A 23449-nucleotide genomic window follows, 5' to 3' on the forward strand; every position below is an offset into this window, starting at 1 on the left:
CAAATTATTTGCAATTGTGAGTATGATATCAACGCATCCGACGAAGAACTACAACAATTTCTTTTATAGCTTAGCAGTGTAACTGCTCGAACGCACGCATCACTCCCCAGTCTGCGTCGGGCTGGACTGTGATTGTTAAATAAGCGTGTCCTCATCATGCCCCTCGAATACCATTAGCAAAGAGTGCTGCGAAGGTGAGCGTCCCAGTGTCATGCCACCAAGCGAACCATCGGGTGAGAGCAAGCCGGTCTGCAAGCTATTGTTATCGCGATAACCGGATGTGGATGAAGTTTGCGATACCGAGTCCCACGATATCTCGCCAATTGTTTTCGGGTGCTCTTCCTGTGATATTTGCGTTACCTAAAGATGAAAAGCGTTAAACTCACAAAAGCATAACCCTAAAGAACTTTACTTACAATACTTGGCGGTTCCATTGGTGTTAGACGGCTACGCCGTAACCTAAACGTTTTACGACTCGACGCTTTTGAGCGCTGTAAACGTGAACGCGTATGATCACCGGAACTATCTTCGGCCGGACTCTCGGGCGATAGCGGTGTAGTGGACGTCTCACCAGAGGAATGTCTGAACTCCACCGATGATACGAAACGTAATTTGGGTGGTTGTGCTTTAAATGGCGCCTGTTGCAAGGACTGGGAGTGCGAGAGTTGAGACACAACATTTGGTGGCAGCGCAGAAGCAATGGTTGCAGAGCTGGTGCCATGATTTGAGCCTGTGGTTACAGTGCCGGTGGCGCCCACCAGTGTTGGCGCAGAACCGGCGGCATTCTCACCACTCTGACTTTCGCTGGTGTGATGTTCGCGTCCTGTGGAGCTACTCGACAAAGATTCTCTGGGCGGATGTAGTGTTTGTTGGGAGAGCGTGTCACTGGGTGTACAAATGCCACCGGAGCCGCTGCGTGAGTCAATTGGCACGGCAGAGACATGTGAGTGCGTGGCCTGACCGGTGGTGGTACCGGTGAATATGGATATCAGTGAAGGACGTTGTTGCCCTCTATGCGTCTCGCCAGCGCTAGTTGCGGCCGGTGTGTCCGTTTTCTTTTGATCCGAGCACTCGCGATCTGCAACACGAGCGACACTTCAAGTTGTGTTCAATCGTATCATAACTTTAGGCTTACCATAACGTTTTTCCTCGAGTTCATCTCTCAGATCCTTCAGCTCTCGGGCAAGTTCCAGCAAAAGGGCACCCTTTGACTTGATACCGCCCGGAGGTGGTGTGCCGCGTAGACGTTCTCTTATCAAGAATTGCATATGTCGTTCGTGATCGCCAATCGGTGGTTGTGAAATCTATGGTTTTAGAGCATTGGAAATTAGTAGCAGTAATGGAAAAATATCAATGAGCGTTCTCAGATCTGAACTTACTTTATGCAAAATGAAAGACATTAAGGCGATGTACAAGGGTGTCCGGTGCGTCACAACAAATTCGAGGAAACTCCACAAATCCGGCGCTGCTTCATTTCGTCGTCCCAGATCGCGCATTACACGCACAATGCGCGGCCACTCATTCGACAAGCGATTCTCGAAGCAAATGCATACAATACGTAATGCTAAAAAGGCCGCCTGATAGAGCGATCCCGAGATGCGTGCCGGTCGCTTGGCATCACGACTGCCAGTAAAGGTCAACGACCCAGCGCGTAAATCGCCGCCTACACGATTGGTTTGTATAACTGCTTGCCCCGTGCGACCGGCCGGCGGGCTCATAGCATTCAGTACAACGGTCAGCAGAAATGAGACATCTGTCATTTTTAGTTCGCCAATGTCGGAGACGCCGCGTCCCGAACACACCTTCAAGCACAGTGGCATAATCAGATGCATTAGAAAACCTTCGGCCTTCTCTTGCGTAGCAAATTCGCTGCCACCACATATCTGCACTAATGAGAAACAATCCACGGGGCTGACCACTTGTAGCGCTACCAAACGCACCACTGTCGAACAAAAGAAGGCTGGAGGATTCTGAGACATAAGAGCAGCACCTGCGCTTGATACACCCTCACCAGCGCTCGTACCCTCGTTTACGATCAGATTTTGCACCGTGCTTATGAGCGTCTTCATTTGCTGCCAATGCAACACATACGGATGCCGCACGATGGTCTCATGTATACCCTTAAGCAAGCCGGCTGCCGCCTCCCAATCCGTATTGCGACGAATCGAAGGTTTCTTAGAGATTTTTAAAAATACTTTGTCCACGCGTCGCAGTATCGTGATTAATGAGTTGCGTAATGCATCATTCGACCACTCGGCGCGCGGTAGTATGGCTTGCATATAACGTTGTAGACCACGGCATGCCATCGATTCTGGGTCATAAGGTGAGACTTTCAACAGCGAATGCGCAATCTCCGCCAAACGCATATGACACTTGGCGTCCAGCACTTCGGTCGCTTTGTTGTCGTTCGGCAATTTTTTGGACAATTCCACCAAGCGTGTGCTGGACTTGCTAAGAAAATCGCCGACTACTGACAACAGCACGTCACGTGGACGTCGATACTCTGTGCGTATCATTTCGGAGTCTTCACCCGAATCGGCGACGTTCTTTGTGCGTGGATCATTTACATATTTCGAATGTGACTCTTCCTCAAAGTCCAAACCGGGTGAGCACGGTGGACCGCGACTGCAATTGCGTTGTGACGAACCCTTGTGCTCTGGACTATTACGATAGGGACCATTATAGCTCTTGGCTAAACCCTCACAATTATGCACCATAGTTCGTATGGCGACGGCCAGCTGTAGAATAATGTCACGTTCCGATTTACCCTGTAGCGGTATGTAGCTGGGAGATTGTATTTGTTGTAAATAGCATGGTAGTATAGCCTCCAAAATGATCTGAAATATGGTTTGTTAGATATTTGCAGTGGTAGAGTAAAACAGGAGTCTCAAACCAGCATTTGGTAGCCACGTGTGCTCTCAGCGGAGTAGGAAACCACCATGACACATAATGTTATGCAATCCAGTACGGTGACGTCACCATCCTCATCGTGATAGCAAAAGTCAATGGCTTTTAGCGGCTTGGGCTCCTTAACCAGCTCAGCGATATTTAATGGATCTGGTGAAGGATCCTCTAAACTTAGCAGTAAGTTAAACAGGCAACTCGATTGTACCTGTGAAAGAAAAAAGGCGAAGTGAGTGCATGTTTGGGTCAATCCAATCTTTAGAGGAGAAAGGTACAACTTTTCTTATGTCTACATGTCCGCTGGTAATATTCAAATACCTTGAAGTTTGAGTTTCGAACCCACAAGCTTACCTTGTGCGCCTCACCGTAGGTACCGTCTTCGTCTGTGTCAAGTATAGCCGATACCGAACCGAACATTTGCAAAATGAATGGTTTCCGGTTAAGCAAATAGAACTGTTTTACCGCATACTCGATGGTGGTGGTGATCAATTTATTAGTCTGATGCAACGAATATACTTGCAACAAAGTCGGCATGATCATAAAATAACCATTCGTCGAAAATATATTCTTAAAATTGAAAGCAGCATTTATATAGGTGGCCATGACATAACGCATAATGCAGGAATCCTCCGCATGCAGTATAGCTGCCCCGGAAAGTACATTCAAGAATAGTTGTATGTCGGCGGAGTAGGCGAAATTGCCGGCCATCGCTTCGAACATGCGCGCAATCAAGCGCACCCACATGAATTTGTGCAACACGTCCAGACCCAGCAGCACCTTGGGGTCGGAAAAGCATTAGAAACAACTCTCATTAATATTATGCCATATATTGCGTATACCACTCCATATTCGCCACCCTGATGTAAGTCCAGATCCACTTCGAGCGCTTTGCGTGGAAAAGATGGTAGCTTCATGAGCTCCTCATGTAGGAAGACGACACGTTGTACCACCATATCGACATTCTTTAAAATGGCCCATGTCAAATGCACCTTACCAATTTCGACGAATTTCTTAGTGAGCTCTTGCTTCTGCAATGCCAAGAAGGAATCCTCTGGTTTCATGAGTATCAATCGAACTTCGGGATATTGCGAACGCTTGAAGAAGTACAAGTCGCGTATGTACCAGTTGGGATTGAGAATTTTATCTGGAAAATCAAAATTGTTTTAATGTATGGGTAGGAAAAAGTACTTCTGGGCTCATGTACATATGTTACAGAGATAATAATCCCATTATAGAAAAATTGAGTTCTGGAGTTCCTTGGTATTAATCGTACAATGATATATAATACTAAGTTCTCGGTAGTAATATTAGAAGTTTTCTGCAAATTGAGCTATCGAAGTCTAAATAGAACTTTCTGAAACCCAGCTTTCTCATGGGATCCCGAGGTTGAGTATAGACAACCTAATGACTTATATAAGAAGAGTTTAGAGACGGTTCTAAGATAGTTTAGTTGCAATCTGCTTTTTTAGAGTAGTTAATCAACAAGACTCGGCTGTAGTTGACTCTGTCCCGGATACCGGAAAGATTTGGTTCTATGAGATATGAAAAAATATATATGGAGGCTCTAATTAGCCCGAAAATGGGTGATCGAATGAAAAATATAAAATAATTTTTTACAATTTAGATTCCCCTGCGACCTGAAGGTTACGTAAATCCGCGTGTCATCAAATCGAAACTGAACTCATGCGGCTACCGCGTACTGTAGAGCCAGCCGAAGTAAAAGCGAATCATGAACTTACTACTTTTGTAATCTACCAGACAGTAATGATTTAAATTCTTCTCATCCACGGGATAGTAGTCCAAAGCCTCCTTCAGTAATTGACAGAATAGTGTGTCCTCTTGCACCGGGAATTGAGATGGTATATTGCAATCATCATCAGTCGGTCCATGTACGACAATTTTCTTAGCCGCCGGTACATTTGCCGTCAACAAAATCGAGGCATCACACTGCTCCTTGCGTAGAATTTGCTTGAGATCCTTAAACATAATGCCATGCACGCTGTGAACCACCATCCATAGTACCGAGAGGGCCGAACCGACAAGCTCCTGTTTGTGCTCATTCGATGAACGTACATAGAACATTATATAACCGATGATTGAGTTATACAAAGCAAAGGCGGCCTGTTGCGGCAAGCGTGGTACAAAACGTATTAAATGTCGCAGTAATTTAAACATTTGGTCTTGACGATCGCGTGTTAGACGCTCAAATACATAGCGCAGAAAGAGCGCGGACTCTTCGACGAGACAAACCCAAATGGCCTAATTTAATATAAGAGAATGTAAATGTTACGTCTTGAAGCAGTTATTTAGATTTTCAATCAAACCTGATAGGCAATTTCATAAACGGCATTGCCATCGGTGCCAATGGCGGCGTCATCCAAACAACCCACAATCTGCATAACCGATGAGCAAAGTACGGATGGGAATAGTGAATGTGCGTGATGTAAATGTATGCGCGTGCCATCCAAATCCTCTTCACCCTCGTGATCCTCATGCTCCATGCCGGGTTCATGCGAAGCCTGCTGACTGATCGGTATGGTGGTGATGAGGAAGCTATGACGCTCGGCGCGCTGCTTGTCGCGTTGTTGGCGCAAAGCGTTCCTTATAGCTTCCGTCTGTTGCATTTTGCGACTCTTTGTTGCCGTTACCAGCGAACGCTAACGAATACGTTCATACAACACATATAGGTTTTAATGTGACTGATAAAAAATTTCTTTACTCACGTGTCGGTCCTGATTAAGTGTGACATCCATATCCTTGGTTTGCTGTACAGGCATCCAAGGTGGATCGACGACTGGTAAGCTTTCGATGCCTATTTTTGGTGAAGGCAGCGTAAACTCAATGCCGCCCGGCGGTACCTTGAAAGTAAGATCATGGGCATTCTCCTCCATGCGCGGCCAAACATGAAAACGACTCTTCCACAGCACCAGATATCTACAAATCAAACACCGCTTATATGAATAACTTTATCCATGAGCTAAAGTAATATTTACCGTTGTACAGCGCCGATGCGCACATCTGGATCCTTGCTCTTCAGAGCGCGTTGCATTATGTCAAAGGCGAAATTTTGCGCCTTCACTGAACCCATTAAAAAGACAGCAGCGCTCGCTGAAGCGGTATCTTGATTTGAATCGAGCAAGAGCTCCCAAGCGGCAGGCATTGCCTCAATAACCATTTCCTCGGTGAGTATGACAGCTCCTTTGAGCATGGTTGCGAACGGATAATGGAATAATGTGCGTATATAGAACCGTTGATACTTCAGTATGGCCGGTTCGTCTTGCTCCTTCATCTCTTTCTCCTGATGAAAGGCGTCCGCTAGCTTCTCGGCGATCTCTAAATCGGGGTCGTCGCTTATGCTGCAGAAAATGTAGTTTTTACAAAATTGGCATTCAACCTTTTGTTTTGCTATTTACCGATCGCGGCGTGAGATACTGTCCTTACGTTTTGAAGGTGACGTATGTGTAGAACTCTGCTCGGATACTTTACGTGTAGAACGTGGTCGTGCTTGATGGGACTTACTAGTGGCGCTTACGGGTGCGGTCGGTTCCACAGTGGGATGTTCGTAATCGAAAGTGAAACCGAAGTCTTCGCCATAGATCTTAATTGAAATTTATTATGTTTATTAAAAGTATGTTTTGTCGTATTTATTTTGTTTACCTTGCGCGTTGCTTTCATCAATCGCGTGCAGGAGCGCATATGCCGCTTATAACAATAGGGATGGCAATAGCCTTTATGCGAACAATAGTAGTTGTAGCTGGTGATTAGGTCTATAACTGCCTTTAGCCAAGGCATATTTTTGGCCGTATCATCGGTCTCGTTTGAGTCTGTTGGCGATTCGGGTTGTTGATCATCACTCAGTATGCCAGGAGATTCCTCTCCACTGACCATACCCTGTTCTGAAGTGTCACTGCGATCAGAGAGTGATGAAACTTTGCGACGAGACTGTATGGAGTCGACGCGTTTGACTGAAAAAAAAAAATTATAATTGTTTGAAGAGAAGTTTATACAAGTTTAAGTTTAGCAGTAGTGAAAAGTTTGAAGACATTTCTAATTTATGATATGGTCTGACCCCGACAGTTAAAGAAATAATGACTTTTGAAATTTCTGAGGCTCTGTCGTTTCATAACGATGATCCAAACCTTATACATCAAATTTCTATCAGCTTCAAAAAGATATTTAGTTAAAAGTCTAGATAGAACCCTTTACAATCACGGCTCATACGAAACACATTAAAAACAATTAACCATTCGAAGAATTTTAACGGTCATCTTCATCATTCTCGAGATCCAATACTTACAATCAGTTTCCAAATCCTTGCCATCCTTCGTGTTACGCCGCAATTTTAATGACCGGCGCTTAAATGAGCCGCCGGTGGTAGTCGCTGTGCCACGACGCAAAAGAAAAGGTCGCACCGCCGAAGCTGCGGGTCGTCGAGCTGAAAATAGCAATAATGAGAGGTGAATAGAATATCAAAGCAGTAACCACTTAACGCTGGTACCTTCTTCACCTTCTTTTGTCAGTGTAGTGTTGCTACTATTTTCTGACTCATTGTCGGGTTCGTGCAATACAAAAGATATCTTACGCTCCGTTTGACCACCTGAAAAGTAAGATATATATAAGAATGGAGTAACATGTATTTGACTTTCATTGGCTTACCAGCTGCATCATTACCTGCTGCAATGGATTGCAAGCTCTGTGCTGACGTTTGTGAGTGACCCATAGAACTCAACGCCATCGACCAACGACGGTTGGCCTCGCGATAAACCTTTTCCCAGGGCGCATGTTTCTCACGATGCAGTAACTTCGACGCTTTTGGCAGCGTTACATAAGTGTCGCGTAGGAATGAAGTGATTTCGAAGAGCAATACACACGCAATTAATTTTAAAGCGTGCGGACAATCGTTGCCATGCGGATTTACAGAGGCCTCGTCGAGGAAGTCCTCTTCTTCGTCCTGTTGAAGCAATTCACGCTGACGTTCCGGATCGGTCAGCGTTGCATTTACCGCTTCAAATTGTAAACGTTCCGTGAAGATGATCTCTTCAAGACGAGCGCCGAGCATCTCGGCCCACTTTTTCAAAAAACAATTCTTGATTCTTTTTTAATTCAGCTTTCTTCACTTATTACGCCTTACCTGATGAAACATTTTGCCCGCTGCGCGCTGTAAAATATGTGTACGCCGCGTGCTAGTCGCTGTGGCCTGATGTTTGGTCTGATTCAGATTGAGGTTGGTGCCCGATGGCCTATAGCCGCTAAGATTGTGTTTCATCCAAGGCGGCCATTGCCCTTTGTTGCATTGATGTACGAAATGCGCACATTCAAGCAGAAAGGTGGCACGCGCAACAAGTGGCGCTTGCGGCTAGAGACATACATGAAATGAAAGATTTATCAATTTTTACGGTTTCAAGCACTCACCAAATCCAAAACGGCGGCAATAAGCTGTGGATCTGGAAACGAACCAGGCGCACAGGTCTCAAGCAAAAACGATAAACGCAGCATACCCATACGTACTGGTTCTAGCGGTATCAATTTTCTCTCCTTTAAAACTACTACTTCCGACTCACGTGGCCCATCACACATATCTGAAGAGCTACGTCGACTATAGTCGGCGGTTTCCTCAATACCGCCCGCTTTCTTCTTACCCTTAACGATACCGCCAAAACGATTTAAACGCCGTTCTACACGCCGCTTAGCGCGTTGTATTGAGCGGCCAATGCCGTCACTGGTGCGCCCACGTTGTATCTTCAACGAGGCGTGCCGTATGAAAGTAGAAGTAATTTCCGGATTGAGTGAACCAATTTCTAAATCGATAGATGAAGCCTCCTTCGGTGTGCTGCGAAACCAACGCACCAAACCACTCAAGCGACCAAGCGAATTACGCTCCGAGCTCGAAGTGGAGTCAGAGAGCAATGCACGCTCGCTGTGACGCGGTGTAAGCGTGGGTCGCACACCTGTGGTGCGACGGCGGAAATTACTCAATGGCGATTGACTGCTTTTGTAATGCTCCTCACACGGCTCCGTTTCCAATAGGCTCTGTAAGGGAACACAATATTCAGATATGTTCTTAAGTCTATATAAAGCTTACCACAGCACAAGCTGATGATGTACTGCGCTTTTTAAGTAAGAGACGACGTTGTGAGCGGTTATCATCGTTTGGTATGCTTTGAGCTCCTTCCGCCTGCGGTATGTGTCTGTAAGGAATATGAGATAAATTTAATAAGATCTCTGAGTGAACATTGTCACCTTGCTACCTTATGACACGCGTTGTTTGTGCCACGGGTCCCTTCTTATGCGGTCGCGGCGTCACAGCTAATATGCCACTTAGCGCCACCAATCGGAATGGTCCGCCATGTGCACCCTTCACATAAGTAACCAACTGTCGTATATCGCTGTAGAGTGGCGAGCTTTCTGGTGACTTGAGATCCTTTGTTGCCTCTACGAAACGTGTCACGAGCGGTTTGAAGACAGCTGCAATCACTTGTGATTCCGGACCGCCACTCAAGCCGCCACTGAAATTGGTCGAGTAGCCACCTTGGCCGCCTGATGGGGACGTATCGGTGTTAACATTTTTAAATCCACCCGTACGCTTATGTGCTATTATATTCATTTATACATACATACGAGTATACAACGAAGAGATTTGGTGTGTGTACATATTTCTCACAGAGGGAGCGTGATGAACAAAAAAACAGCAACAACAACAAGGGATTGGATGGCATTATCCACAAAAAGTCACAACAAAAAGGAAGTCATAAAAAACGTTAAGGAAAAAAGCAACAACATCATTCAACATTTTACTGGCCATGCAAATTCGTCGGGGGAGAGATACCGAGCACGCTTGCACCAAGGGTATACATAAGTAAATATTATAGTAAGAGAGCACAAACTCGTACTCGTGTGTTGGTTTGCTTTATTTTTTTCTATGAAATGTTGTTGTGTTGATAAAATCTTTAAATAATTGAATTTTAGATCATCCAAAAGCAGAATGTAAATTTGAGAAAAACTTGACTTATCGAGATATACTAATGTAGTTAAAAAAGAGCTGTCTTTCTTATATCTAATGCATCTTTCGATGTCTGCGGAAAATCTTCGAGCAGAATTACAATATCAAAAGTTTTCTTAAAGCTCATCAGATCATTTACAGTAATGAGACCAATACTTCGCTAAAACTCATCTAAGCTGAGGAAAATGTAAAAGTTCATCGGAACCGAATAAAATAACATAATGTTCTTCAGATCCTACATAAGATATCAAAAGCTTTCTTTACAAGCTCCTCAAATCATCGAAACCGAATAAAAAATCTTTAAGTTGGTAATAAGATCAGCGGAAACTATTGAAATTGGCATCGGATATCAGCGAAAGAGTAGCGAGAAGAGTAGTCTCTAAGAACATTTATGATATCAACAGAGTTTCCTCAAAAATTCCTCAGTGAAGTGGAGGTGAATAAGAAATCGATTTAGAGTCTTCTGACATCTTAAGTCTTACGCAACTAACGATTTACTCCTAAGCTAAGCGAAGGCGATTGAATAAATATAGGATTACATATCTGATAGGAAAATATTTCTTTAAGAATTTACTAACCAGTCGAAAACCGATGAGAAATATCAAAATATTGTAGAATTCAGATAAAGAAAGTGTTTAAAGTTAAGAAACATGGCTCTTGAAGCATATTCAAGATTGAGGGTTTGAAAAAATAAAATATGGCAAAGAACATTTCGGAGGAAAAAACTTAATGTGAGCGACTTAAGATCCAAGGTAAAAGAAATTATTTGCTCTTTCCTTCTTTAATTTCGTCCAAAAAATATGAATAATTTTCTAAGACAGCTTTTTTCTGACCACTACTTAAGGTAATTAAATATAGGGTGATTAAAACATGCATCTAAAGCTATTTTAGGAGCTAGTAAGATCAAGAAAAACTCACTCAGCGGCGACAACAATGAGCTTGGATCCACGCAAAATGCCACAAAGGCGTGAAAGAAGTCCACCAATTCATGCAAGTCGGACGTTTTTACCATTTGCTGCAAGTAACGCTTGGTGCGTTGGCTAGCCTGGCGTAGTATGCGCGAGAGTATCTTTTGGCACTGGCTGCGCAGGAAATCTGCCGGCGGACCGCGTGCGCCTGTGATAACGAAAATATTAAATATATATTGTATTACTTTATAAAAGGTTGGCGCATTTGTACGCACCATCATTGCAGCCATTGTGGCAACCCAAAATTAGTAGCGCACGCTTTACAATGCCCATCGATATCTCGTGCGCATGCTCGCCCAACTTCAACACGCCCATTTCCAGTAGCAATTCGCAAATATTCAAACCCGCTTCGAGTACACGCTGCGAACAAATGGACATGTCTCGCTTGAAGATATTATAAACCGCCAACAAAACAATTTCATAATCGATGCCGCCATCGCGTGTTATATAGAATGAGCTGCCAGGTGCTTCCGACTCCACGCCAGTATAATCGATGTGCGAGTCGGTGTGCGAACGTAGCATTTGACCGCGGAAACGACCGGTTGTGACACCAGCGCCAGCAATACCGCCACCGCTGCCACTGGTGCCGCCCGCCATACCACTAATGCTGCCACCATTGCTTAGCGCGTCCAACTGTGAATCGATGGAGCCCTGCTTGGGGTGAAGAGTTGAATATGAAAAGTGATTGATTGCATGGGCAAATAGAAATAATACGAGTTTGTAGTGCATGTATGTTAACCAATTAGGTATCCGGAAAACATACTCTAACACGAATTTCCGGCGTTTACTCACCTGGCGTTTGAGATAATCTGGCGACGGTGTGGGCGTGTGTTCCGTGACGGTGATTATGGGATTGCGCGGATAGAAGGCCGTACGTGGTCCGGTCGACTGGGAGGGACGCATCGCTTTCGGTGGCTCTACGTACCTGTAAAATCTGGTAATTTTGAACAAATGCAAAATGGGCGCAATTAGTTGTGATGACGTGATGTGCGGCAGTGCGGCGGCGATAACTGCATAAAAGTCCAGTCAATTTGGAACTAAATATGGCTATGGGTATGTATGAGTGAGGATGAGCAAACAGGTGGTTAACGGCTAAAATATATAGTCTAAAGTTTTTTGTGGGCTAAAAAAGATGTGATTTAAAGCGCAAATTAGGGTTAACGCTTGCAAAAATGCTAACAAAATAAATATAAGCTATTTTAGAATGTTGCCAAAATAACGGTGAATATATATGAGAAACAGTAACACTTAAAGTGCTGAGAAATGAGTTAGTTGATTGAGGTTTAGAAAGATGATAGAACATTGTTCTTATACCCAACACTAATCGGAGTATGGTAGCCAATTTTGTAAGAAAGTTGTCTATACTTTACTTCTAACAAGATTGAATAACGTGGATTGAGATATGAAAATACAAATCATTGAATATATATTTCAGATCCTTAAGAAAGATCATGTCAAGAATAACCGACACCTACTATATATTTTGTGTCGCTCCCACGACAATTGGGTCTAGTAATCGGAACGGACTCGGATTTTTATCTGATAAAGGACACAGTTCTGCCGCTACAACAACAGCAACATCAACATATATTTTGTGTCTTTACGTCGCTATCTTTGAATTCGGTGACCATGAAAAACTTTAACTCTTAAAATACCGGAAAACACATCTACGAGCCATTTAATAAGGAAAGCATTGGAACGATGCATCTTTATGCTTGCTCTTTAGTTGTATTTGAAGAAAATAGTACTGGATGTATAAATAAATAAAAAAAAAAAAAACAGAAATAAACTGACTACAAATGTAGAATAATATCAGCAGTTTAATCGAATTCACCAGTCGGGTCTTAGTTCAGGTTACCCTAGATTGGGTAAAGCAGCCAGACGGATGGGTATCGTGATGAACTGTGACATGTTATCTTTTGCAGATAAATTCGTGTTTTGAATCCATCATGAACTACGTCTTATAATCCTATTTAGGATGGAAGGTCTTTTCAAGATGAACATAATAATAATAACTTTATAAATCGCTTTCTACATATAGTGTAGAAGCAGTGATAATATATGTTAGAAAACGACTTATAGATTATTAACCCATCGTCCGAGGAAGCTGCGCCAAAATCCAGTTAAACTCCGTCTACGTTGAATTTGGTCATCTAAGGGGCAGTCTCTAGATTCAAAAGTCTTTTATATCGACGTAGTTAATAAGGTGAATCATTTAATTTCGCGAACTCATTTTGAATATAACTCGATCAAGGGGGACTTTTAAAACTCATAAATGTTTCCATATTTGGTACGATTTTATAACTGATCTAAAATCAAGCGAAGCAACTGGCGATGGTGAAAGGGTATGTGATTGAAATACCTATGATTGATTTGGTATCATTGTAATATTACTGTTGTTACATTCGAACTTTAGTCACCTGGAATCTCGAGATGCTTGCTCGGGATTCTTTTACTTATTATGAGAACCTTGCCGTAAGCTAACAAATGAAAGGAAAATGTTAAGGCTCAAGCGCACTCCGAACGACTAATGGATTTTATAATATCAAATATTCGCTCGGAGATTCTCAATTTCCTGGTAAGGCGGTGTTAGTTATTAGAAAATAGTTCCATCACCAAACACTTATATTTATTTCTAAATATTTCCGAACCGAGTTGATCGATTAGGTGATAGGATTATGAATGTTAGGGGTAGCGAGAGATGATCTAGAAGCTAACAACAAATAAATTGTAATCTGAGATCCATAGAGCGGTATTACAGAAATTTGAATAGTCTCAAAGCAAGTAAAACTCACATTTTCAGGCAGTAATCCAACTAGGAAGTCAGTAATTTTTAATCTAAGAGTTATAGATACATTTATACGAAGAGTTCTTAAACAAATGGGACTCTTATTTCCAGGTTGTTCTCCAATCCGTAGCTCAGTAATTTTGTCTAAGCGACCTTACGTAACGCTTTCTAACATGCTTTCGAAATAAATTTAAGTGTTGGGTATACATATTCGAAACCTTCCGAATATTTTGTGTTTTATGAAATGTCGTTCTACAGAAAAAAATCTAATGTGAATTTCAGAAAGTAGTAATATTATTTGGAACTCTTAAAAAGCAAACCCAAACTCAATGTAAAATAATGTCACTGTTTAGAGAGGACTCACCCGCTATCAAGAAGACAGCTTTGGATATTTTTAGGTTGAGAGAAGAGTGCAAAGTTTTAGTAAGAAATAGTAATAAAACAGTTTTGGATTTACATAGAACTACGTATTGGTTTGTTGTTATTTGGTGAGTTCTGTGTTTAGAAAGTGCCGCTACTGGTTGGTCGAATGCGGGTATGCTACTGAGGGCAAATAATAGTAAGACTTTATAATTTAAATTTTCCTCTCCTGTGCCAAATGTCACAGCAAAATAATTATTAAATTCATTATGAAGTACATAAAGTATATTCGGCGATAAGTCATGGATTTTACGACTCCGCATCAACTAATATCGTGGCAAAGGTAAGTCGAGGCCGAAAAACTACTACAAAGCAGTATAAATCAAGGTTATATTGGAGTTTTCTTCGATTATTGAGCTGTCGTGCACATCGAATTCCTTCCGACTGGCCAAGTGAATCGCTACTCGCATTGAAGGTTATTCCGGAAATTGACTTTAATCGTGGATTGAACAAGTGTATAGAGACCAAATTTACTTTGAGGTGCCGACATAGATTTTGTTGCATAAATTAAGAATTTTAAAATTGTGAACAAAGTCTTATTATTTTTTGCTCATAGTAGTATTTTCGATTTTTTCTTCATTTTTGCATATTTTTGTGTTGGAATTGTGTAAAATCTGTTTATAAAGTTTAATATTGAAAGATATATATACGAACATAACCTATAATCATATATGTTTGTAAATATTTACATGTGAATACAAAAATGTTTTTGTACGAAGTATAAAAAAGTGAATACTCGCTTAATATAATGTTTAAAATTTATTAAAAATATTTGTATTTAAAAAGTTTTAAATTCTAAAAAGTCTTGAAAAATAAATTTATAGGAATATTATGTTTGATTAAGCTCAACTACGGGTGTTTATAAGTGGGCAAAATTTTCGAAACGCTATTCTTTTGTTTTGGTAGGGATTGCGGGACAAAACTGGGTAAAATTCTATGAATTATTTGTTTAGAAAAAATGTGCTAATGTTAATAATTTAAAAAAATTGTAAATTTTAATCGAAAAGAACTTGAAACTATCAGCACTAACAGTTTTTGTAGAGTTGTGGTATTGCAAGTGTTTTTCATCCGTGTTAGAAGCGCAGAGCCTTCTGACTTACGGCGTTCACATAAGATATGAACGTGTTTTTCAGACGTTTGATAGCTACAATTAATCAATTAGAGGAAAGTAATCATCGATTAGGTGCGAAAGTATCAGAATTGAATAATAAAAGCAAATAGTTTAGCAGATGAATTGTAAATATGCAAAATGCTTTTGGGATGCAATGCAAATTTAACGGGTTCTGGTTTTGAGGAAGGTGATAACTGAACGGTGAAAAATTTTAGTATTTATATTTAAATTTATTCGATTTCCTACATAGTTAAACCTTCAAACAAAAAATCTTAGGCTTGTTTGGTCTGAGTTTCCTAGCGCGGAAAACTTACAAGCTTGCTAATGATTGAACTCAGTTGAAAACACCTAAGAAGAAATTGCTTTGAATATTGAAAATTTAAACTGAAAACTAATATCGATATTAATCGTTTCGTTAAATTTATAAATCTATAAATTTTGAAAATATTATCTGAAAGCACTTCTGACTGAAATTTAAAGATGCTCACGATGAAGTTTGAAATTTTCGTAAAAATCAGATTTAATTTTATGTTTTGACTTGGAAGGAAGCAAAAAATTTAGTATTTCTTAAAATACGATATTAGACTATGTAAGAAAATAAATATAGAATACTAATTATGACAGAAAAACTTTCGACTATCGTAGAAATAATTTTATCCGAAAATTACGACAACTAAAAGAATATTAACTATTTTTTCTAAAATATATATAAAAAAGTTGCAGATAAGATAAGATTCGAAGCAACTCGGACTAACGTATGTAACGATTTGGCCCATTTTACGTCGAGATCTTAAATTGAAAGCGTGCGAAATGCAGCTTGTGTAAGAACTGAACCCGTCGACCTTCTCAAATGCTTCGCTTAATGATCTCTTGAAAAGTTCTAAGAATATCCGACGTTTTCGAGCCAAATTTTGTTTAACGATGGGACCCATTTCTTGCTCAATGGGTATGTAAACAAGCAAAATTGCCACATTTGGGACGAAGAGCAAATGAAAAGATTCAAGAGCTGCAAATTAATCTAGAAAAAAAACAACGGTTTCTTCAAAAATTATTCCGTTGAGAACGTACGCGTCAATGGTAACCGTTATCGCCTCATGTTAACCGACTCTTTGATACCTGAAATTGAAGCTCGTCCTCGGCAACGTTTGGTTTCAACAAAACGGCGCCACTTCCCACCCATCGCATCAATCAATCGATTTATTGAGTGTGCATTTTTGTAAGCCGATAATTTCAAGGTTTGGGCCGGTCGATTGGCCGCCAAGATCGTGTGACATCACACCTTTAGACTTTTTCCTGTGATAATATAATATGTAAAGCTTCGATTCAGGTCTTGTACTTCGACTTCGAAATGGATCACCCTTTATAACTGAAATATAGAACCAATTTCTGATTGGCAAATAGACTTGCTTTTGAATTTATTCCAACGATAGTTGCTAATTTGGAAGAGTAAACTTTACGTACCCAAGAATCAAGCATTAAATAAATGTAGTCATTGTTGGAATGTCGGGATTTTCAGCGAAAGCTCAGCTGAAGCTTTTACAACAGTAACAGTCGAGTATTAAAATGATAACTATTCTTTACCACAGCTTTAATTTAGAAGTTCATAACGCTTTCCAATAAAGAAATGTAAATATGTATTGATGTCTTGTGTTTCCTACTATATTTTCGCTGGTTATAATGTTTTAAGCTACTGATTATTTTAAATAAATGCTTTTAAGCTTGAATAAAGTTTCGAGATAGCAAAACATCATGCGTGACTGGAAGGTTACCTTAAACTTGGCATCGATTTGCCTTTGATGAGATTACTCGCCGGTTCTCTAGTGATCATAGAAGCCGAGCGTGAGAGCTTTTTCTCACCGGTGTCCAGACTGCGATGATATTCCTAGCGGGAAGCGCAAACCTCAGTTAGTTAAACAACAATTTCATTGAGTGTAGTTATATATGACCATTTAGCAAAAGTAATTGAACTTTCAATACACGAGTATTTCAGTAAATGTTATATAACAATAATATAAGCAAAATAGACACATTGGTGATAATTTTTAACAGGTGTAGGTAGAGCTTAAGATAAGGGGCAGTGGGATCATCTTTAATTACAAATAAATAGTGCGCATATTTCTTAAGCAGCTTATTTAATAAAGTATATTGTGGCATAATATTGATGGTTAAAAACAAATAAATCTAGGGTATTTAACATTGAAACATTGAAATCAAAACGCAAAACAACAAAACCAAAAACTTCAAAGTTCAATCTTACTGCATGTTGCAGTGGTCTCTTGCCATTAGCAGAGCATGTATCTAGGCCTACTTTTTCAAGATTCTTCTCGGATTTCGAGAACATTTTCGTTTCGACGAATGCGCGCAAATCCGCCATTTTGACGCGTTTCTTCTTCTCACTACCGCGGCGTTCCACTGTTGGGCTGGACTCTTCTGCAATAAAAGAAACCGCAAATGGACAGTAGATCAGTCAATTGTACAGTTATAAGTTGATTTTCTATGTACCAACTAAGCACGCTGTTATGGACGGTTCTGGTATTTCAATATAGTCCTTGGCTACCGAACTGCTCGGGCTGTCACGACTATTGCTACCCGGTCCTTGGTATAATGAAATCTCGATTTGTGGTATGGGTAGCGAATTAGAGCGTTTACGTGGTTGATTCAACGTAATAGAGGCCTCTTCGCCGATTTCACTTAGACTACATTGTACACAAACATTTTAGTTAAAATTTAAAATTTAAGCGTTATACTCATTAACATACCGATTGTACATGTACTGCAAGCTCCAGAATATTCCCTCCTCCTGCCAGTGTGAAATGAAGAGACAACGCAGTACGGCCACATCTAGAAAGGTGGCGGCCGATACGTCTACGTGCATGCTGTCTGATTTGTCCGACTCGGTCTCTTTTTCCATCGAAGAACTACGTTTTTCCTTAACCGAAGCGCCACGCATTAACTCTTGCTGGTCGAATTCGAATTTCGTTGCCGGCTTGTCTTTGTCTCGTGAGTGTACCGACTGTCGGCTGCCGCGTCGACTTTGCGATTGCTGTTGCTGCAACAAGCTCGCGTCGGCCTGTGAGAGACATGGGACAACTTTATAAGTCCGAAAACCTGTTGTGAAGCGAGTCTTACCGTGAAGAACGAATTATCCATGAGATGTGGTGCAGAGGGTAAACGAAATATTACAACACGTTCATCCTCCACGCTTGACGCCTCTTCTGGTATGGTCTCGGGAAAAGCAAATTCTTTTGGCGATGAAACCCATGAATTCTGTGAAACGCATGAAATACATTAATATATGCTTATTATAAAAAAGTTTCTTCGAGAGCTTACATCTTCGTCTTGCCTCGTATGCTCAGACTGCTGGCTTTGCGGCGATTCAGGTTTCGGCGATGTGGCTTCATCAACATTAGATGATTGCTTACCTAGTTTGTTTATAAGTTATTGTCTTTATATATATTTCTATTTATATTTTACACTTACGCCCTGGAAAGACATCTGTGGAGCCCTTTGGTGACGGTGCGCATAGCAAATTACGCGCTTTCGGCTTTACAGGTGCCGTAAAACATGGCGCGCCTGGTGCACGATTATCCCACATACCCTGCCACAACTTAATGCCATTTTCCAAACGAAAGTTCTGAAAATCGGACTCTTTCAAGTGATGTATAATGGGCGCAAACAAGTAGACGAAGAGCTGAACGTTGTAAAATAAATTTATATAAGTGTGTATTCACCCTTTGATTAAATTGTTATACCGTTATTGTGGGTACCGAAAATAAATACTGTTCCATCGACTTTTGCTTCGGTGTTTCATCGCCTAAAACTTCATTACCACCCTCATCGTCGGCACATTCCTCGGCGGCATACAGCAATATCCATTGCATTGTGTATAGTAGCTTGGTTTCTACGGGACCAATCGCCTGCATATCTTTGACGCGATTGTGCAGTAAGGCGGCAACACAGTGCATAACATGTGGCAACGCCGCCTGCAGTAGACGCCAACGTGGTATGTCGCCCAGCGCTTTGGTGAGCGGCGGTGACAAGCCGAATTGTATATTTTGTACGAGTACTTTTTCGAAGGACTGTTTGTTTTCGTAGTGAATAGGGAGAATAGTGTTTTTGTAATATAAATATTTGGGAAAGTCGTTAAATGATGTTGTAGCAAAGTTAAAAGGGCCCTTGTATGCTTTAATAACTTCAAAAAGTTTGTTGCAATTTGAGTGTAAACAAATTTATTGAGAATTCAATAACTGAATAGCATGGTTTGGAAATAGAATTATGGATGTTTAAGAATACACAAAGCAGCAATGAAATTCAATTTTGTCTTTTTCCGATATTGATATTATATCTAAATATAATTCTATCAGTTTAAAATATCGCAAATTTGAAATATAGGCGGCTCGGACAGTATTCTGTTCTTATTTTTCTAACCACAAGTATTTTGTTTGTGTCGTTTACTAAGCAATTTTGTTTATATTAAAATGTATATTTGTTTTTTATCCAATACTTTTTGACATTTTTCGGGCAAAAGTTGATTCTGCGCTCTTAAAATATTTCATCCGTGCCGACAAAAACCTGGTCCAAATGGTTTTTGACAATTTGATTTGTGGTGAAGGTTTTACCCTAAAACAAATTTTGCAGAAGTCTTAAAGTGCCAAGTCTGGACCAAAGCTGGAAATTAACGATCCCTTTCAACTCCCCTTATTTTGATAAATATCGGCCTTCGACTATCACGTAATTATTGTCTTGCTTTAACTATATTTTTAGTCTTTTGGTAGTAAAACAGAAAAATATGCCAAAAATGCTGTTTTTGATCTTTCACTTTCGATAGGGCACCAAACAATATTATTAATCTTTTTATGACTTCCGTAAGAGGTTTGGAAACCCTTCTCAACTATGGCTATATACATATGATGCCACGATTTGCATTGTGTAATAATTCCAAATTACTATTCTGAAGTTATTTTGTTTACCACCAAAAGTTTTTAGAAACAAGGGCGCCCCATTTTCTAAATATCAAATTATTACCTTGCAAGCTTCTTTCGATTCCTGATGCGCGAGTAGAATACAATTTATGATTATTAAAAAGATTTATTTGTGATAAGTATAGGAAGGCTAAAAGCTAAACGCGTCGATATTTAGGAAACAATCACAAAACATTGAGGAATTCAGTGGTGCATTCATAACAAAAACGAAAAGTAAAATAACACCATACATATATGGAATATTCAGAAGATATCTTGTATATATATATAAAAATTATTAAGGGTGGGAAATTATATTATAAGAAAGTATAACCCAATTTTGTATCTAAACTATGAATGGTACATATTTAACGTTTAGTTGACATATTCACAAGTTAACGTAATAAATATATGAGTATATACATATAAATTATTAGTAATTTGAAATAACTATGCATTTAATAACAAATAATTGGAGAGAAATAGTATTTTATAGTTTTAAGAACTCAACACTAATATTGCTCATATGCCCTGTTATCATTTAAATATTTCATTTACGAATTAAAGGGAATGGTTTTAAATATAGTTAGGGGTCTCAAAGAGATTCAGTCAGTTTCAGTTTATAATTATAAATTACAACGAATCAAAAACATAGCGTGGAGATTTGTAATTGTTTAAACTCATTTTTGTATGTAATCCCGCAACAAGTTTTGTAAACAAGTGTATAAATTTATAATCTTATGATTTTAGAATGCATTATGACAAGTTGTGAGTCCCCTAATGATTCTGAAAAATTTCTAAAATTTTTTTTTTCTGGTCTAGGAAAAAATCTTTTTTTTTATATTTTCAAAGTTTAACTATTCAAGAATATGTCCATCAATACTCCTCAACGTTGTCTCAGATCCATTTCCCCATTTTATTGTAAAAAGGAAACTACTAACTTTGCTGAATATGCTCCTCTTAAGCGTGCTATGCGTGAGTTTAACTCTATTTTCGAGAAAGTTCTTCTTGAATTTTCTCACTCTAGGGTATCCTTCATTAATACCCTCAATTCTGTTTCTTAGTTTAAGTTATCGAATTAGTAATTAATTTAATTATTTTAGAATTATAATTTGCATCCTAATTCTCCATTAGTCTGTAAGAATTAGTGTTCATAGACTTAACTAAATATATAAATAAATAAATTTGGAGAGTTTTCTTTATAGACTTATCTCTTTAGGGAACTAGATTTGTGACATTATTAAATATATCTTTATTATTACATATAATTTAGTTCAGATTTAGTTCAGATAGTATGGTAACGCGACCCCCCTTCATCATCTGCTTATTTTGGAAATTTCTATGTTTTGACTTTTGTCAGCAGTTTTTGGATTGTAAACTAAAAAAAAAAAAAATATTATTCTGTAACCTTTTTTTTTTTACTTTTTTCACTATGTTTTACTTTTGAAGCTTGGATAATTTTTGGATAATAATACTAATCAACAAATCTGACGGAAAAATTTGCGACTAACGTGGTAAGAGGTCTGTACGAGGTGTACGGAATATGAATTTGAGTTCAAAAATTATATTGTGATAGTGATTCAAACTCTTATACAAGGTGCGTTCCAAAGTAAACAAACCTAAAAAAAAAGAATACAGAACAAATGGTTTTTTGCAAAATCAATTTATTTTATTCACAATAGTCTCCTTCTGATGCAATACATCTTTTTGCATGGTCCAAAAGCATGTCGAAAAAAAACCACTCATCCACTCTGCTACGGGATAGGCAATCCTCACTATAAACATCATTCATCAATTAAAAAGGTTAGGTAAAAGTTTTACCAATTTTAAAACAAAATTTAACGTTGGCTCTTTGCTCGAAGCTCATTTTCGCACTGATAACAGAAACATACTGACACTCAAAACGCAATAATTTCACTTCCAATTAATGAAATGCCATGAAATTCCCACTGGACAATCGATAAAGATAGCAAATTCTAACGCTTCAGTCGACCACCAAGGGGGCGCTAGATTCAAAAAGCCCTTTTTACTTTGGAACGAACCTTGTAAGACCATGAGCGAAATTAGTTTGAAGTTTTTGAGAAAAAGAAAAATTGGCGTTGCCGCTTCCATTGTTCTTATTTGAATGTATCTATATCAAAGAAATTTTACGCTATGTCATTCTCTGAGTATACAATTTCATGAATGGCTTGGAAAATGGTATGGAAATATACAACTGATGAAAGTTTATTCAAAGTGAATATAAAGTTATTCTTCTAAAATCATGGAAACAATAACATTTTCAAAATTACTTGTACATAACTGTATATCGTCACCTGAAATGCAAAATAACGTATCATCAAAAAATTGGGTGTCTTATTGATTACGTTTCACTACATCAAATTACATACATAAAATGACATACAATATAAACCATTTTTAACCAATTGCCATTTTTTTTTTCACTCATGTTCCATTTTATTTCGTGTTTCATTCATATCACTGTAAATTTCTGAAAATGTTGTTGCGTTATTTTGCATTTCAGGTGACGATATGTATATGTAGGTATGTATTTATAGATGAAATTGCATGCCACGTTGCTGATACGCTTTCTACTTAGAATAAAACATGCTTCATAAAGTTTGCAATGAAAATCCTTTGTAAGGACGAAAAGTTATACAAATAGTTTGGCTAAACACAAACATTCAACAATTAACATTTCTCTTGAAACACTGCATGTTTGTATGTAAACTTACATGATGTCCTGGTGCGTGTTGGCAAAACTACATCAAACACGAGTATATGTACGTACATCACAAGTAATCACAATCAATTATGAAAGAATTGCAATTGCGTTGTTTTTGTTTGATACAATGATTTATTTTTTTTTTGTCATTCATGAACAGAATGAAGAGCAAAAACAAATAATATAAAAATTAAATAAAAAACGAGTAGACCATTTATTTTATACAATTCAAAGAAATGAGAATATGTTTGTATGTTCATAAATATATATTAAAAATGTTTAAGCAATTTGATGTTAATAGAAATGTGAAGAGTACAGCAAAGTGGTAGAAAGAGAGAAAGTCATATAAAATACGAAACAATTGCAGAAAAAACATATATATATTTATATATTACACATACATAGATCTATGTATGCGTGTAAGAAGCTCCGTATGTATGTATATTTGAAGCGAAAACTGCATGAATCATTTGATGACACGTAGAATTTTGAATAAAGACTGTTGCCAAATGTGGTAGATTTTTGCTGTTGTTGTGTTGAACATAAATAGCATTTATTTACAGCTGAAAATT

At 39.1% G+C, this 23449-nt stretch overlaps 1 protein-coding gene across 4 annotated transcripts in view; it reads right to left on the minus strand.

The window, feature by feature from the left end:
- Positions 1–25: 25 nt before the first annotated feature.
- Positions 26–23449, minus strand: part of LOC108970462 (protein unc-80 homolog) — a 25416-nt gene continuing 1992 nt past the window's right edge. Inside the window, exons 3-36 of one of the 4 annotated variants that reach the window (XM_018935863.1) lie at positions 22888–22914; positions 20217–20237; positions 18944–19270; positions 18672–18882; positions 18522–18613; positions 18321–18458; positions 17951–18261; positions 17694–17887; positions 17449–17621; positions 16961–17073; positions 14025–14042; positions 11665–11797; positions 11088–11523; positions 10823–11020; positions 9153–9441; positions 8990–9092; positions 8317–8934; positions 8036–8260; positions 7561–7972; positions 7403–7501; positions 7202–7339; positions 6562–6869; positions 6318–6502; positions 5898–6260; positions 5628–5838; positions 5229–5561; positions 4644–5163; positions 3744–4048; positions 3256–3681; positions 2894–3112; positions 1380–2837; positions 1136–1304; positions 417–1078; positions 26–360 (exon numbers count right to left, since the gene is read on the minus strand). In XM_018935863.1, the coding sequence (XP_018791408.1) occupies positions 136–360; positions 417–1078; positions 1136–1304; positions 1380–2837; positions 2894–3112; positions 3256–3681; positions 3744–4048; positions 4644–5163; positions 5229–5561; positions 5628–5838; positions 5898–6260; positions 6318–6502; positions 6562–6869; positions 7202–7339; positions 7403–7501; positions 7561–7972; positions 8036–8260; positions 8317–8934; positions 8990–9092; positions 9153–9441; positions 10823–11020; positions 11088–11523; positions 11665–11797; positions 14025–14042; positions 16961–17073; positions 17449–17621; positions 17694–17887; positions 17951–18261; positions 18321–18458; positions 18522–18613; positions 18672–18882; positions 18944–19270; positions 20217–20237; positions 22888–22914 (9660 nt within the window). In that variant the 3' untranslated portion in view covers positions 26–135. Of the gene's footprint in view, positions 361–416; positions 1079–1135; positions 1305–1379; positions 2838–2893; positions 3113–3255; positions 3682–3743; positions 4049–4643; positions 5164–5228; positions 5562–5627; positions 5839–5897; positions 6261–6317; positions 6503–6561; positions 6870–7201; positions 7340–7402; positions 7502–7560; positions 7991–8035; positions 8261–8316; positions 8935–8986; positions 9093–9152; positions 9496–10822; positions 11021–11087; positions 11524–11664; positions 11807–14024; positions 14043–16960; positions 17074–17448; positions 17622–17693; positions 17888–17950; positions 18262–18320; positions 18459–18521; positions 18614–18671; positions 18883–18943; positions 19271–20216; positions 20238–22887; positions 22915–23449 lie in introns of all 4 variants that reach the window. The other 3 variants (XM_018935862.1, XM_018935861.1, XM_018935864.1) reach the window with 3 other exon arrangements.

This window comes from Bactrocera latifrons, unplaced genomic scaffold (assembly GCF_001853355.1).
Source record: "Bactrocera latifrons isolate USDA-ARS-PBARC rearing strain unplaced genomic scaffold, ASM185335v1 scaffold_3, whole genome shotgun sequence".
In the NCBI taxonomy this organism is placed as follows: domain Eukaryota; kingdom Metazoa; phylum Arthropoda; class Insecta; order Diptera; family Tephritidae; genus Bactrocera; species Bactrocera latifrons.